Source organism: Arvicanthis niloticus, chromosome 6, assembly GCF_011762505.2.
Source record: "Arvicanthis niloticus isolate mArvNil1 chromosome 6, mArvNil1.pat.X, whole genome shotgun sequence".
NCBI classification, from domain to species: Eukaryota; Metazoa; Chordata; class Mammalia; order Rodentia; family Muridae; genus Arvicanthis; species Arvicanthis niloticus.
The window spans coordinates 47584611-47602138 of record NC_047663.1 but is presented as its reverse complement, the minus strand read 5'-3'; the positions used below and the strand labels follow the sequence as shown (position 1 = coordinate 47602138).

Here is a 17528-nt window from a genome sequence, read left to right as displayed (position 1 = left end):
GTCTCATTCCTGCTATTATTGAAAAAGCTTTGAGTTTTTCCTCACTTGGTTTAGTGTTGGTTAGACTGTCCATGTGTTTACCTTCTCGTCCTAGTTTTCTTCAGCACTATGTATTGATTATGGGAATGTTGAATTTTATCAAAGGAATTTTTTCCTCTGTTGAGATGACCTAATCATGTAATTTCTACCTCTGGGTCTATTAATATGATGAATTACATTTATTGATTTGCATACATTGAATCACCCTGCCATCCCGGGAATAAAGCCCAGGTAGTCATCTTTGATGTGATGCTGAGTTTGACTTGTTTTTATTGAGAGTTTCTGCATCCATGTTCATCAAAGAGATTGGCCTATAGTTTTGCTGTGGTGATGTCCTTATCCATTTCTGTATCAGGGTGGTACATTTTGCTCTCATAAAATGCAGTTTTCCCACTCCTTCCCTTCTATCTTACGAAATAATTTATGGACATTAGTGTTAGTTTGTTCAAGGTCTTGTAGAAGTCAGCAGTGACTTCATCTTGGACTAAGGTTTTTTTAGTTGGGAAACATTACTAATTCAATATGATTAGTTTTTTACAGCTATATAAGCTTTTGAATTCCCCTTTTGTTTAATTTTTCAGGTCTACATGTATCTAGTAGAAACTTTTCCATTTTCCTGCCTACTGAAATACATATTTTTAAAGAATGCCCCAATTATCCTCTGAATTCTGTGTCTATTATAATGTCCTCTTTTTACCTCTAGTTGTACTAATTTTGGTCTTTTGTCTAGTTTTTGTCTAGCCACCCCTTACCTCAATAGACCTCTCTCCTCCCTGGGGACTTAAGTTTCTCTGCAGTTTGGTGACTAAGGGTTAGACAACCTTGGTTGTCTTTTACATGTTCTTTTTTTCCACATTTAATTAATTCTTCCCTAGTTTTATTATTTTTCACCTAATGATTTGGCCATAAATAAAAGTGGTACTATAGAATTTTCAAGAAAATAGACAGAAGTTGAAAATAGTACAGGAAGCAAAGCAGCCAAGACTCAGAATAACCACCCTCTATTCTCTCACATGCAGATACTAACTTCCAATATTTTATGTATGGATATCTAGGTAAGACTGAAGGAGGTAAACTTTCATGAAAAGAAGGGGACCCATGAGAAGAGAATGCTTACTTTCAGCAGAAAAAGTCATGATTGATTAGCTTGGGATTTGACTGTTTATGATAAATTTTAAAACAATGTTTTCTTAGAAATTACTATTCTAATGTATTTCCAGATATATTTCTTCTCAGTAATGCTACTGGAAATGTTGTGATATTTTGATATTTTTTTTCCACTTTTTGATTGAACTATTCCCACTGAGTTCTATTTTTTAATAAGTATTTTTTATTATTATTATTATTATTATTATTATTATTATTATTATTATTTAATCTTTTAAACAGTCCAGTCATTGTTCTACTCCAAGTCCACCCTCCAACAGTTCTTCATCCTTTTCCTCCTCTCCCATTTCCAAGAGGATGTCCCAACCACCCCCTACCTCAATAGACCTCTCCCCTCCCTGGGGACTTAAGTTTCTCTGGGGTTAGGTGCTTCTTCTCTCACTGACGCCAGACCAGGCAATCCTTTGCTCTATATATGTCAGGGGCCTTGTATCAGCTAATGCATGCTGCCTGGTTGGTGGCTCAGTCTCCGAGAGATCTCAGGGGTCCAGATTAGTTGAGACTGTTGGTCTTCCTATAGAGTCAACTTCCTCCTCAGCTTTTTCCAGCCTTTTCCTAATTCAACCACAGGGGTCCTTGGCTTCTGTCCTTTGGTTGGGTCTAAGTATATGCATCTGGCTCTTTAATCTATTTGTTGGACCTCTCAGAGGACAGTCATGCTAGGCTCCTGTCTGTAAGCACACCATAGCATCAATAATACTGTCAGGCCTTGGAGCCTCCCCTTGAGCTGGATCCCAACTTGGTCCAGTCTCTGGACCTCCTTTCCTTCATTCTCTTCTCCATTTTTGTCCCTGCAGTTCTTTTAGATAAGGACAATTCTGGATCAGAGTTTTTGACTGTGGGATGGCAACTTCATCCCTGTACTTGATGCCCTGTCTTTCTACTGAAGGTGGACTCTACAAGTTCCCTCTCCCCACTGTTGGGCATTTCATCTAAGGTCCCTCCCTCTGAGTCCTGAGCATCTCTTACCTCCCAGGTTTCTGGAACATTATAGAGAGAACCCTTCACCTCCTATCTCCCTAAGTTGCCTGTTTCCATTCTTTCTGCTGGCCCTCAGGGTTTCACTCCTTCTGCCCCCCTCCCGTATCTAATCATGTTCCTCTTTTCCCTTCCCTGTCCCCCCTCCCACCCAGGTCTTTCCCTCCTTCTGCCTCCCATGATTGCTTTCTTCTCCCTCCCAAGTGGGATTGGGGCATCCTCACTTAGGCCCTTCTGCTTGTTAATCTTCTTGAGTTCTGTGAATTGTATCCTGGGCGGGGGGGGGGGGGGGTAGGTTAATCTTGGTACCTTTCACATTTCATCAGTTTTCATCATGTAAATTTATAAATATGTTTTGTATTTCTGTGTTTCAGGTCTCTAGTGTTTGTTAGGTAACAATGAATCATACAGAATTAATAAAATAAACATACACAAAAGAGCCTGACATCTTCATATTTCATATTAAAATTTTCATTTCATAACAGCAAAGTAACATCAACATTAAAAAAGTAGAGACTTGCTTTGTACATCCCTTTTGTCCCTGTAATCAGGAAACAAGGACAGGTAGAGCTCTATTGTTCAAGGCCAAACAGGTCTACTTAGCAACTTTCAGGTAACCCAGGGCTACATAGTGAGACCATATAACAAAAAAGGAAAAAACTGGGGAAACTCTAAGGCTAGCTGGGGCACACACTGTAATTCTAGCACACAGTAGGAAGAAACAAGAGAGCTAAAGGCCAGCCTAGGCAGAACAAGAATCTCATTTCAAAAAGACTCTAAAATGAGATATCTTCATTAAACCCCTCCCTTCAAGGTTCATGGATTAAAAGAGAAAGCAGAAAGATTTTAAGAGCATGAGGTAGTGGATGGCTCCAAAGAAAGTGTGACTTCCAGTTACAATGGGTCCAATACACAAATGAACTCACAAACACTGCAGCAGCATGCAATAGGACCTCCACAGGTTCAATCCAGATGAGGTCCCAGGACTGAGAGGAGAAGTAGACACAAAGTCCTACCCCAAGATGTTATTTTCAGTCAATAGCTGCTAGAAAAGGAAAACAATCAGTTTTCTCCAACTGAGTGTCACAGAATGTATCAACCACACTCCAAGTTGGGCCCCATGCCCAGGAGTAGTTGGTTGATCAACACAAAATATAGAAAATGATTGTGTGTGTGTGTGTGTGTGTGTGTGTGTGTGTGTGTGTGTACTTTAGCTTTTATTTTGGCATTTTAACCTTATTCTTTTTCAGTTTTTCTGTTTTTATGTTGTTTGATTGTTTTTTATTGTTTTGTTTTTTTTCTTTTTTGAAAAAGAGAGAAACATGGATTTGTGTGAGTAGGAAGGTGGGTAGGAGCTAGAAGGAGTTGAAGCAGGGGAAAGAATATGGTCAAAGTATATTGTCGAAAAATGTTAGATTGTAAAAAAAAAAAAAGTGGAAAGACTTTAATACTTCTCTAAAAGTGACATTTGAATATAGGGATAGACTATCTCATGTCCCTAATCTAAAAAGATCAATATTGGTACACTGTCAATCCACCCCCACCCAAAGTTATCCTATAAATTTAGCATAGTTCTAAGTAAAATTGCAATAGGAGAAAATTGCAGTTGACCAAATGAAGTTGTAGCTAAAATGGAGAAGAGAGTGTAAGAACATTTGAGGAATGAGAGTCATGACAGGACTTTTCAGGATGTGATGTGAGTACTATTGTAAAGTGGTAGACGGTGGCACGATCAGAAGCAGGCATATATGTGCACACACACTTGATGTTTGGTAAAGGGCCATTTCCAATTATTAGGCATACTCTCAAGCCATAGATTCTATTAAAAAGTCATGAAAGTATCAGTTATTTTTTACAAAATTTGAAATAAGAAAGATATTTTCAAGTGTGACAGCAAAGGCAGAAGTCATAGCATGAATGTTTCCATGTTTAGATATATAGAAAATTCCTACAAAAAAAAAACACCATTAGGTGGGTAAGATGGCTCAGCACACAGCGGTACTTGCTGTGTGAGCCTGGTGACCTGAGTTTGAGGGTCAGAACAGAGTAAAGATGGAAGGAGAGAACCAGCTCAACAAAGTTGTCCCCTGGCCTCCACACATGCACACACACACACACACTACATCATTTTAAAAGCACCATTATCATTAAACAGATGAGAGGAACATATGTTCATTGCCTGTGTTACAATAGGAATAGTCTCTTAGTCTTACTCATAAAGAAGTATAAAATAAAGCAGCAAGGGAAATATTGATACACACTGTGTTGTAGATTCTAACTGACAATTTCAAAGGTTTATCTGGGAATAGGAAAGCACTCTTCTAACACCAAGGTGATAGAAAAGTGCTACAGTGTATCCAGTTAATAACTTGTCAAGTTCATAGATAATGAAAATATTTTCAGAGAAAAATAAACTAGAAAATATCTAATAAGTGAAATAATCCAAGTTCAGAAAGTAAAACAGCACATGCTCTCCCTCACGTAGATCAGCATTGTACCAAGACCCTGCCAAACCACAGATAGGGCTGAGGTAAGGCTGTGTGAGGAAATCATTATACAGCTATTGGCTGACAAATGCAGAAAATACAGACTGTGATTGCAAGAAGACATAGCAAACAGAAACGTGTGTGTGTGTGTGCGTGAATTAAGGAGGAAGGTGTAACACCAATAATCAGTCCCTGACCCCCCTAAAAAAGGAAGAAGCACAGTGCCTTATGACATCAAGGAAGTTGACTTAAGCCCGGGTGGCTTTGTTTCTTAAATATTTTAATAAACTTGATTAATACATTAATACAAAATAGGGTTTGTTATTACATTTTCTTACATGCATAGAACAGATACCTTTCCCCTCCACCCAATGTGTGGCTAATGAGTCTTGCTAATGACTACTGTAACTACCTGTGGCTAATTGGCCCCTCTACTCTCTGAGGAGCTAGTTTTCTGAATCCTAACAACCATAAAGAAAATAAATCTTGTCTGCATGTTTCTTCCCTCTGGCCTTATTAGTAGTAATGCAGGAGACTTCACAACTCTCCTTCCCTCAGTCCCTGGGCCATAGTATCTTGAACACTCACCTGGGAACTAATTAGAGGATTCTGCTAGCAAACTTTTAGGGCTTTCAACCCCAGTTCTTGCTCTGTCTACCTCTGTAGGGACCATTGCTGGATGGATGCCTCCTGAGGCCCTTCAGAGCAGAAGAAGTTAGTGAAGCTTTTCAATTAGTCTATTTGTCTGATACATCACAATATGCTAGAACTAGGGAGATTAGCCATTCTCCCTCCTGTGTGTGTCAGATGGATGGCAAGTTTCTACAGACCTAAATCTTCAGTTCAGTCAATGAAATGAAGTTAAGTGTAAAAAGTATACAAAGCCCATAGCACTATCTGTGAGGGCTGACATGGGTATCTGGGGGTGAGGGAGCAGAATTTCATGGGTAAGTCCTAGCCCTGATCCTCATTAGAGAAAAAAAGATCAAAGATCCCTTTTTTTAAAAAGTTATTCTTTTAACTCAAAAGCCAATGGAACCTTCTTCACATCTATGCTACCCCAAACATCAATTTTATAATGAGTAGACCACTCATCATTGAATCCTCTAAGTGATCACTTGAAGGACTCATTATGAATCCTACTTCATAGCAGAGAAAACTAAAGCCATAGAACTGGCACGCTCAGTCACATGAGCAGCAAGAAGCAGTTTCCATACAGCACCCACTTCTCCCAACTCCTCATCCAGTGCTGAATTAGGGCATCAGAGACCTGAGTCTCCCAACTAACTCCCTGCCACATGGAAGATGCTACATCCACAATGACCTTCCCTTATATTTACATTCTAAAATGGATAAGCATATGCAAGTACCAAATAAAGTCTGAACTCTGTAGGACCCTGGTAGCTTTATTCCCCACCCCCCAATCCTGAAAATATAGAGTTTAAGAATAAAGCTGGGCAGCTTCTAACTGACATTCCAACATCTTCTTAAGCTCTCTTCTTTGTTACAGTTGCTGCTGCCTCCCAGGCCTCCACATCTCTGACTGGCTCATTATATGCTCCTTTAATCTGAACATCTGTCAAGCTGATTATTCCCCAAAACTAGACTCTACCCATTAGAGATCCTCTGTACATGAATAGTTCCTGGGTTTATATAGTTCCTAATATCATTTTCTGTCTATTTAATTTCCAATAGTCATATATTTCTTTCTTGCATTGCACCATGTGAGGATCTAAGCACTTACCATGCAGTAGGTAAACAATAAACCTAAGATTCTTAGGATAGACTAAGTGAGGCTGGGTTGGAATTGGGATCTCTATATGCCTTCTTGAAAGCGTTTTCCATTCTTATTCACTGCCTTTTGTATTTCTGAAGCTCTCAACAGTATTACTGTTAATTTTTGGTTCTTCAGTGGTCTACTAGATGCAGGGAAGAAGGCAGTGATGGTGGGCTCAGAAGCAAATGCAGGACTTAGAGGGGTGTTCCCCGGGATATTTTTCAATTGTGTGTGCATTAAATATCTGTCACCTTCTGAATTTAGCGATATGCCACATAACTCTCTCAAGTCAATATGTAAAATTCTTCCTTTTAGACAAAAACTATACTTTACTCAAATTATTTACCTGAAATACCTATGTCCTATTAGTATATCAAAATTTAAAACTATTTATATTAGAATGAGAATTAAAGAAAGACAAAAATATTTATCATAACTTGTAATTATTCATTATTATTATCCTATCTCAGTATTGCTATCATTCATTTACTATCATGGGCCAACAACACTGCTAAGCCCATTCACTTATTATTACACACATCACTATTACAACAACTCCTTATTATCACACCTCCCTATAATAATCATTTTTATTATCCCATTTCACTATTATGATCATTCTTACCCCACCTTACTATTATGACTATTCATAATTACTATCCCATCTTATTAATATAACCATCTATCATTACTATCTGGCCTTACTAGTAGGATAATTTATGATTATTGTACTTTTTCACCATTACTATGCTACCTCACTAGTGTGATCATTTGCCATTATTATTCATGTTATACATGGTGCTTGGAGAGAAAAGTCATCAACAAGTCTTAACCAGCTACAATCACTGCAAGCTACAATAACAACTGGCCTAGAAAGGTATAGCCATTAGTAAAAAAGTTATGACCTTCACATTACAGAGACTATGGGGGTCACCAAACACTTTCTGATTTATTCAAGGCCTATTTGATAGATTGAAATTCATATCTTGTACTGTAAATCTACCAGACAACTCATGGTTGGAGAGAACCTACTGTTATTAATATGTTGTTACTTGGTATCAAACCGTCTTCTCAACACTGATCTTCAAACCCATAGATTAGTGTAGATCTCAGAAGAAGTAGAAGGATTGTAAGAGCCTAAGGCTGGGGAAGACTACTGCAAAATAGTATCTTCTGGACATTTCAAGGTTACCATATTCATGAACGCACAGCAGCTCTGGCTGCCTATACAAGATCTGCATAATGAGAAGAAATTCAAAATTCCAGCATGGGTTTCAGAGGGACTTATGAAGCTCCATCCCTAGCTGAGGTAATTGAAGTTTGGTGGGGGTAGGGTTAGTTTCTTCAGGCCTGTGATCCCTAGTAGGTTGCCACCTTCCAAGGTATGATCCTATGTACCCATGAACATACAGGGAGAATAATTTAATTAGAGCTCTCTCTCTCTCTCTCTCTCTCTCTCTCTCTCTCTCTCTCTCTCTCTCTCTGTGTGTGTGTGTGTGTGTGTGTGTGTGTGTAGAATGATAGAATATCTGAAGTTGGGAGGGTTAGTGGATATCATCAAATGTAAAATGTGGCAGAAGGAAGAGATGGGGAGTCATAGTAGATATCACCAAAATGCATGTATACATGTATAAACATTCTCAAATAGTACATTAAAAATATTTTTTAAATTTATCTATGCACAAAGTCAAGGATCTTGTCCATATTATGCCTAATTCGATAGTCGCTTTTGTTGCTTCAGAAGACATTTTCTTTTTAAGAAAGTCTCTTTTGGGACCATCAAGTTGGCCTAGTTGGATCACATCTGCTGTGAAACTAAGTCTTCTCTATGACAAAATCTGCACCTGTGAACTTGAAACAATATGGTCACTAAAACAAGAACTGCATACTGATGACATACCAACACAGGAGAACACTCACAAAGCCCCACACCTAAATGAGGATCTACAGGCAATTAATGCCTGCTGAGAGAGAGAATCCATTTTTCCCAGAGATGAGCCTCTGGTTGACTATCCAATACCAACTGGTTAGCCATATGTGTGTGTGTGTATATATATATATATATATATGCAACACTAATGGACTCAGAAAGATGTATTTATGTATTTATTCATATATGTTTATGCATATAACAGTAATAGCTAGAGAAATATAAGTCATAAAATTGAAAGAGAGCAGAGCAAGGGGACACAACACAGAGGGCTTGATTGGAGGAAAGAAGAAAAGGAATGTAAACACAGATATGTATATAAAATTTAAAATAATTTTTAAAGGTGATGCAGTTGGTAAACTCACTTTCCTCCAACCTGAAGACCTGAGTTCTGTCCATGGAACCCACATGGTAGAAGGAGAGAAACAAGTTTCACAAGTTATCTTCTAACTCCACACATGAATCATAGCACATGTGAACACATGCACATACCTATAAATAAATAAATGTAATACAAATTGTAATCCCTTTATGTCTTTAGTTTTCCCTACTATTGGGCCCATTAAGGTACTTTGAAAACATCAAGTTGTTTTGGTTTCACAGACATCCTAGGTAAAAAAAAAAAAAAAACATCAAATTTCTTTTCATAAGTCATACTTCTTCCCAATGTCAGTTAACCTGCAAACTGCATGAATTTCAACTATCTCCCAGCGTTCTTCTGGATGTTTGGAGGACACACTATGATGTAAGATTTAGATTCTAACCTTCAGAACCATATCATTTTCTTGGAGAGAGAAAAAATCTGCAATAAATACAGAAATTATTAACATGTTATATTTCTATGTGAGCCATTCTACAAGCAAAAGGATCAGAAGAGTTACTTCTGGGGGATTGTGGTTGAGAGATGAAGACTGGGTGTAGTGGCATTGAAGAGAGGAGATCTTGCACATCATACAAAGGTCTAGATTTTAAATGACAGGAAGAAATCAGGAGCCTTTGGAGAATAAAATAAGATGGGGAATATAGCACAGCAAGATGGCATGTTAATAATGTCTGTACTTGGGCCAGGCAGTGGTGGCGCACGCCTTTAATCCCAGCACTTGGGAGGCAGAGGCAGGCAGATTTCTGAGTTCGAGGCCAGCCTGGTCGACAGAGTGAGTTCCAGGACAGCCAAGGCTATACAGAGAAACCCTGTCTCGAAAAAAAAAAATTCTGTACTTATTATAGCCTTTTTTGCTCTCTTCCAACAGTGAACCAGTGTTAGGTAGCACAAGTCTCAGGGGCTATTGCAAAAGCCCTGATGAGACAGCTCAAGACAGTCTGTGAAAACAGATATCTGCAAGAATACAAAGGTACAGGCAGATTATTTGCTGTCTGCTACAAAAAGCAGCTTCCCAAATGAGGGTTACAATGTGCAATAATTCATGGTTAGAGCAATAAATCATTAGAAGTCACTGAATACTGTATCTATTTAAAGATTTGTTCATTTATATGTGTAGGGGGTGTTCTACCTACATGTATCTGTATGCCACATGCATACAGTGCCCATGGAGACCAGAAGGGAGTTTCAGGTCCTCTGAAGCTGGAATAATAGATAGTTATTGACCACAGTAACTGGGTCAATAGAAACTGAATCTGGGAATAGAAACTGAATCCTCTATAGAACAGCAAGTGTTCTTCTTAGCCACTGAATCATCTCTCTACCTTCTAGCACTATGTCCACTTAGTAGAATAATAGTACTAGGTTCTCTCCTAGGGTCTATAACCTATCTAACCAGTTTCTTGACCTACTTAATACTAAGAATGTGGTCCAACTTACATAGCCTGCATTAGATTTAATTAGAAAGTGGTTGGCTACTCTCACAACTATTTTGTGACACTATTGCTCCAGTGGGCAGTTTTCCATACACAGCAGGACAGCTGCACATACGAACTGACAGTAATTGTGGCAGCATAAACAGGATCTGCATAAGCTCAAGTTATACAAATTTCCAGACTGGATGTGGAGGTGGGGTGAACACAAATCTCCCCGCTAGCTGAAGAGGTGCTATTGGTAGTTGATAGTTTCTGAAAGAGACAGTGTTGGCTCTATTTTATCACTGGTGGGAATGACCTAGTAGGTCCAGCATACTCCAGGGCCACTCCCAAGTCTAATTGAGCAACACAAACTAAATTTGATGCAGAGAAGAATAAAACAAGAACACTCAACGTTGGGTGGATAGGAAGGTTAGGAAAGAGGGTTGAGTATGGAAGGAGTTGGGACAGGGGTGAATGTGATCTAAATACATTGTGTGAAATTCTCAAAGACTTAATAACAATATTTTTAAGTGTGGGTGTAAAGGATTCAAGCCAAGTGCAGAACCCATTAGATAGTTGGCGTTGGAGAGTGTGGTGAATACAGTTTGATTAAAAGTCATTTGATTGGGAAATATCCTCAGATTCCTTTTCTTCCATTCTTGCACATTCTCATACACTGACAGGATGTGTTGGTCTCGCTCATGAGTTAGTCAGGAAGCAAGTGTGGTTTGGAAAGAAATAATTCTAATAATAATTCTAATAATGTTGCTCTGAAGAATATGATGGCAGGATTGTCTGACTGTTTCTCAGACATCAACCATCCTTTACCTATTTCTTTTTAACATGGATTTGTTTAAAAAATACATTAGTACAAACACAGATTATATATAAAGGAGACCGGACAGTTGTTTTTATTTATTACCATCTTAAGTAAAATTCATTTAAGCAGTAAAAATACACAAACAAGTTAATCTTCTGTTCATGATTCATGCTATAATTTTCTTTCCTCTGTATTTAGTATCATTTCTATCAATAACTTACATGGTCTTTATCTAATGGTCTCCTAGTCCAAACTGTAATCTGCTCTGACCAGTACTAACTTCTTCCCATCCTTAGACCCACTTCTGAAGAATTCCTCCAACTGTGCACTTGAGCTTCCAATATGAGAATGCCAAGGCCATATGTAAAGATGGCAGGAGATTTTGATAGGCTTGTCCTGTGTTCTCACCCTGTATGCCTCTTTCCTGTCAGCACCCTCTTCAGGGCACCCTGTACATCTGGGTTCCGGAGACTATAGATGAGTGGGTTTAACATAGGGCTGAGGATAGTATTGAGAATCCCAATGCCCTTGTCCTTATCTGAGGCTGAGACAGAACCCAGACGCATGTAACTGAAGAAGCCAGTTCCATAAAAGATACAGACCACAGTGAGGTGGGAGCCACATGTGGAAAATGCCTTCTTCCTCCCCTCTGCGGAGCGGATCCTCAGTACTGCAGCTGCAACATGGGCATAGGACACTGAGATCAGTATCATGGGGACTACTCCCATGAAAGTGGCTCCCACAAAAAGCAGCTGCCCATTGAGGTAGATGCTGGAGCAGGAGAGCTGGAAAAGGGGTGGGAGGTCACAGTAGAAGTGGTTGACCACATTAGGGCCACAGAAGTCCAGCACAGACACAGCCACTGTGTGAGTCAGAGCATTAATGAAGGAGACAGTACAGCAAATACCCACCAGTGTGCCCTGCACTTCACGGCTCATGCGGGTGCTATAGGTGAGGGGTTGGCAGATGGCCAGGTAGCGGTCATAGGCCATGGCTGTCAAGAGATGACAGTCCACACCTGCCAGGAGGTGGAAAAAAAAGAGCTGTGAAATGCAGGCAGCATAGGGAACTCTGCACTCGTGAACCAGGAGACACACCAGCATCGGAGGAACAGTGACACTGATGCATCCGATGTCCAACAGAGATAAATTCCCCAAGAAGTAGTACATAGGAGTGTGGAGCTTGGGTTCCACAAAGATGGCAGCCAAAATGCTGAAGTTACCCCCAACTGTGATAATATAGGCAAAGAAAAAGACAACAAAAAGGATAGGTTGCAGTCTTACATTTCCTGTTAAGCCAAGAAGGATGAATTCCGTGACGGCTGTCCTGTTTCCCCAGGTACCTGGCTCCATAGGCCACTGCTATGACCTGGAGGGCAAGGGAGGAAGAGTTAAATCTCCCAAATAGTGAAGGAGAGTGGCACGTGTGAACGTGCAATCAACATCTACATGGTGCTGGTAATGGTATGTACCAATTAAAATCATTACCTGCCTAGTTTGCAGGTATCCTGCAGTCTTCTGAAGGCTCCTACTGACCAAACAACCTTTTTTGGTCCTGGTTCATGGAGAAAACCAGAGAATACTGAGAAAGGGGTTCTACAATACCTGTTACATTTGTATTCGTCTATAGCAACTGACTGACAACTCTCACTGGCTCCTGAATATATGAGGTTCTAAAATGGGTTTTATCCCTACACCATAGGGATAATAGCAGCATAAGATAAAAAGGTAATAAAATAGTTTTCATGAACTTAAAAAGGCATAAAGAGTTTGAGAAAGGAGAAGAGCAAGAAATGAACCAAAGTACAGAAATACACGGAGGTGAAAGACTGGAGCTGTGATTGGCTTTTTTAAAAATTAACATTTAGATGTACTGTATATAGCTCTTTTATTTAACTTCATTAAATTCTATGAAATAGCTACTGTGTCTCTGTGTAATCAGGATACTGATGCTTACAAAGAGTTTATAAACACCCTTGGGTCCTAAGGCTCCCAAGAGCTAGCACAAACTAAGGACTGTCTAGCACCAATCTCAAATATCTACATTGTGTTACTTTGGCATGTGTTCTACTGAGGCTTTTTGGATGATTCTGTGTCCAATAAAAAGAGGAATGGGATTCTAAAACTTTCAGTATTAGCATCTGTACAACTATTCTAAGAAGTCAGGATCCCATCCACTTATCTTCATTAATAATTATTGGTTGAATGTTAAGGAGCATGCTTGTGGTGGAGCTAACAGATTGGGTGTGACTTGTGAGATACAAGTGAAAGGATGACCCCTAGGTCATATGCTGAGCAACTAAAAAAAATTGAGTTGATACTAAGTCTTATGGGGGCACATGATTAGCATGTGCCTGTGTGAAGGAAGAGCAGGAGCTTTTCAAACACAAAGGGGGAATTGAAGTCCTGGGGGATATTTCACTGGCTTCCACTCACTGCATATCATGATAAGTCCAAGGTGAATGAACAGAAACAAGAAATACAAGGCCCTTTGGTTGTGACTACAGAAAGTAGTTTGGAGAGGTTTCTTTGAGAGTTTCTACTTGTGGACCCTTGCTTATGCTGGGCCACTCTCTATATATAACTGAACTTCTACTTTTTTTTCTGTCAAAAGTACTGTCCCCTCCACAAATTAGAAAAAAAATCCCTTGGAACTAAATCTGTGGCTACAGTCCATGTCTTCAAGGGAATTCTCCTTACATGGCCTAGTCTTCAGTTGAGTTTTCTCTCTTATGGCATTACAGGCAGTTACCCTGATCATCCCAGTGCTTGGCCAGCAGCACAGGCTGAGTCACGCAAAGCTCACAACTCCAGATAAAGGGCTTGTCTTTATTATGGTAATGGGTCACTATAGGACAGTATGGCACTCCCTCCCGTTTACCAATCCCACCACCACCATTATGCCCCTTTCTACAAAAGCCATTGGCTATCTTTGAGAAAAGTGAAGCTCACAAAACTTACAAGATCACACACATCAGAGTTTGTTCTGAACAGACACTTTACTCTTTTTCTCCCAACTCCTGCTGACTCTCAAGGTCCCTGCCATACACACAGAGATACATATGTATATGTATGTTTTTTCCTTTCCCTCCCAGTTACTCAGAGAGGAAAGGCTCATCATCACTGCCACTTCCTGAATCTATCATCACCTGATGCTTTCTTACACATAGATAGTAAAAAGGGCTATCTGAAGTTCATGGATATCCTCTCACTTGAGAAGGAAAGAAAATAGGATGGGGTGGTGTGGAGGACTGTAAGGCACTTACCTCGCTGTAATACCTGGTGTGGTTCTGGTTCTTACAGAGAGTTGAGTAACTACTAAGTTGACCCAAGGTTGTCAGTATTCAGAAAGCTTATAAAAAGCTGAGAATATGTCTTGGTGTTCTCTCCATTTGGGAGCTAATCAGCACCCAGAGACCCTATAATAATATAATTCCCCAAGGATTTCAAAGGAGACAGAGGAGAGCAACCTCAGTCCACAAGGGTTTCTCTCCACCACCTAAACAAGTATTCTATTTGTGACACCATTGCCAACATGTTGGAGACAGGAGGATATGATCTTAAAAGCTTTGATGACCTGCTGAGTCTACCAAGTAGATCCATGGTTTGAGCTCAGCTTAGACTTCAGATGATCACTGAGACCCAGCAGTGATCTCATTTAGTTTTCACATACTTAAGGTACAATTTTGGAAAGTTGGCTTATGTTTTATGTAAGCTTAATCATACAGTTTATGAGTTTGATAGAATGTACAGTAATAGATCTAGCACTGCCCCAATAAGGAAAGTGCTTCAATGATTCCTTACGACTCACAAGTGATTAATGCCCTTACCATACAACAGCCCCCAGCAATATTTTATCTGGCTTCTGTTTCTAGAGTTTGCCTTCTATGACGACATAAATATATTCATGCAGTGTGCACATGTTTCCATGTGTGCAAGTACAGGTATTTCCAGTATACACATGGAGACCAGAAGACGACTTCAAGTGTCAGTCCTTGCCTTTTACTTTATTTGAGTCAAGTCCTCTTGTTTACAGCTGTGTACACTAGGCTAGCTGGCCCATGAACTTTCAAACATCCTCCTGTCTCTGCCTCCCTTCTTGTTATGGAAACACTAGAATTACAAACAAGTGCTACTGGACCCAGTAGTACTTAGGTGGGTTCTTAAGGATTTGATCTCAAGTCCTCACGCTTTTATGGCAGACTCTTTAGCCACTGGATCTTTTTCTCAGAGCCTATCAAGTCTTTTTATAAATTAATGATTTTAATAAGTGTAATCCTTTTGATATTTCTGTGAGTTGGCTGTACAGTTGTTCACATTATTTATGAAGAAAATATTTTAAAAGCCCCGGGAGTTATCTGCCATTGTGTGTAGTCCAAACATATATAAATACAACATTAATTCCCCATATACATCTATGAAATAGTTAAATTCATAACTGAGATTAACCATCATAACTAAGAATAAAATAAAATAGTTACTACAACATGCTGCAAGAAAAGTTATTTAAAACTTATGAATTGGTTGTTTCTGGAACATTTTGTGTAGTATTTTCACACAATGGTATATGAAAAGCAGAAAACAAATATGGATAAAGATACTAGTGAGCTAAAATCCTTTCTTCACTGAAAAGCTGTTCTATTATATGAATTTAATAATTTAGTTTTTTACCTATTGTATGTAATATATGGTTCTTTACCACTGATGAACATCTGGGTTATTTCTAGATTTTAGCCATCACAAATCAGCTTTAGTAAATATGTATATGCAATTCTTTATGCTGACCTATGTCTTTAATCCTCTCTGGAAAATGCCTTGAAATGTAATTACTGGAGTGCATACATAACTGTATTATTTAATATAATTATCTGTTAAGGCTTAAAAGATGACTCCATAGATAAAGCACTTACTATACAAGCATGAGAACCCGAATTTGAATCCCCAGCATCCAGGTAAAAGCTAAAATGATATGGTAGCCTGACTGAATGTCAGTGTTCAGGAGGCAGAGACAGTATATTGGCTAGCTGGACTAGCCAAATCAGGAAGTTCCAGGCTCAGTGAGAGACCCTGCCTCATAAAATAGAGAACAGTCAAGGAAGTCGCCTGACATTAACCATTTGCTTGCGGTATCCACATATGCACTCACACACATGAGCACACATGTGTACATGAATGAGCAACACACACCACATACACACAACTCACCTCACAGTTTATTGTACAAATTTGTGATGCCATTTTGAATCCCCACCAAAAAGAAATGAACTTTCATAACACCAGAAGATTCCAAGGGAAGGAGAGAACCAATGGTTTTACACAACCACAATACCTATAAACCACAATAATGACAAGGATGTGGTAAGATATCCCTAATGATACAATAATGGTATTCATTTTTTGGCAGTAACCAATAGCTATCTAAAGTCTTATCAATAGAAAGGAAACCTTTCCTGGTACTTGAAACCTACCCAACTACCCAACGCTAGTGAAGTCATCAGACTTAGAGAAGAACCTATTTCCCGCCACTTTACCAATCCAGAGTGGCTCCTAACAGCATTCTAAATATTTATCTTTATACCCACAGATAAATGTAGCTTTCAGACCTCATTAAAGAAACTACCCTTCACAACAACTAATACTTGCATGCTTGGAATTGTTGCTACTATATTCAGTAGTGTTTGTGTATATGTTACTCCACTGTATTTACAGTTTCCATACTAGCCTCCAAGGGGAAAGTATATACCTCTAATGACTGTTTTCTTTCTGTATTCTTTACATAGAATAGTGCTGAACATTTGAGATTCTAGTAAGCATTAGTCAGGTGAATGAATAAATAAAATGAACAGATAAGTAGATGATATATACAGATGTGATTAGGCATATGATAGATAAATATACATAGATAAATGATAATAGAAGAGAGAGTGGGGAGGAGAGATTTAAGCCTTTACTTTTTACTATTGCCAGATAGTCCTGGCTTCCAGTGCTCAAATTGTCCTTAGATTCAGTGAGTGTTTAATCCCTAGGTTTTATAATGAACAGATAAATACTATTGTTGCATTTAAACCATTTCATTATAATTTTCTTTATGAGTTTCTAGAGGGCAGGAACAGTGGGTAGACATTTTAAACAACCCAGTGAATCAGTGTTTTAACAAGATCACCTGTTGGCAAGGGAAATGACAGAGTGGTAACAGGGTGGGAGCCAATGCTCACATGTTGCACTTACCCTATTCCCCTTAGTAAATACTTCAGTGACTGCTCTTCTTGATCAGCACGCATATCTCTATACAGAACATCAAGCATCCCTCTTAATACTGTTGCGTTTTTATGGTCTTGTTTTTAGTATATGGGAAATCATTTCACTCTTATGCATCTAACCATGAACCACGACTGCTGGTGTTTGCCCAGTAGCACTCTGGCACAGAGTCCTCTTATCTTCAATAAAACTATAAAAAGTCTTCTTAACAATATGTCTCTTCAGCCAGGGCTATATGATGAGACCCTGTTTCAAAACAAGCAAAAATAAAAGGAAT

The 17528-nt window shown here is 39.0% G+C and overlaps 1 protein-coding gene across 2 annotated transcripts; it reads right to left on the bottom strand.

Moving 5' to 3' along the window:
* Window positions 1-11076: 11076 nt before the first annotated feature.
* Window positions 11077-14373, bottom strand: LOC117710270 (olfactory receptor 3A10). 2 transcript variants are annotated; one of them, XM_076935233.1, is made up of 3 exons: window positions 14260-14309; window positions 12482-12548; window positions 11077-12362 (listed from the first exon to the last, which is right to left on the bottom strand). In XM_076935233.1, the coding sequence occupies exon 3, from the start codon at window positions 12344-12346 to the stop codon at window positions 11399-11401; it is 948 nt and encodes a 315-aa protein (XP_076791348.1). In that variant the 5' UTR covers window positions 12347-12362; window positions 12482-12548; window positions 14260-14309; the 3' UTR covers window positions 11077-11398. The 2 variants fall into 2 exon arrangements, with proteins under 2 accessions (XP_076791348.1, XP_034360912.1); XM_034505021.2 differs by lacking the exon at window positions 12482-12548 and having other exon boundaries at window positions 14260-14373.
* Window positions 14374-17528: the final 3155 nt, after the last annotated feature.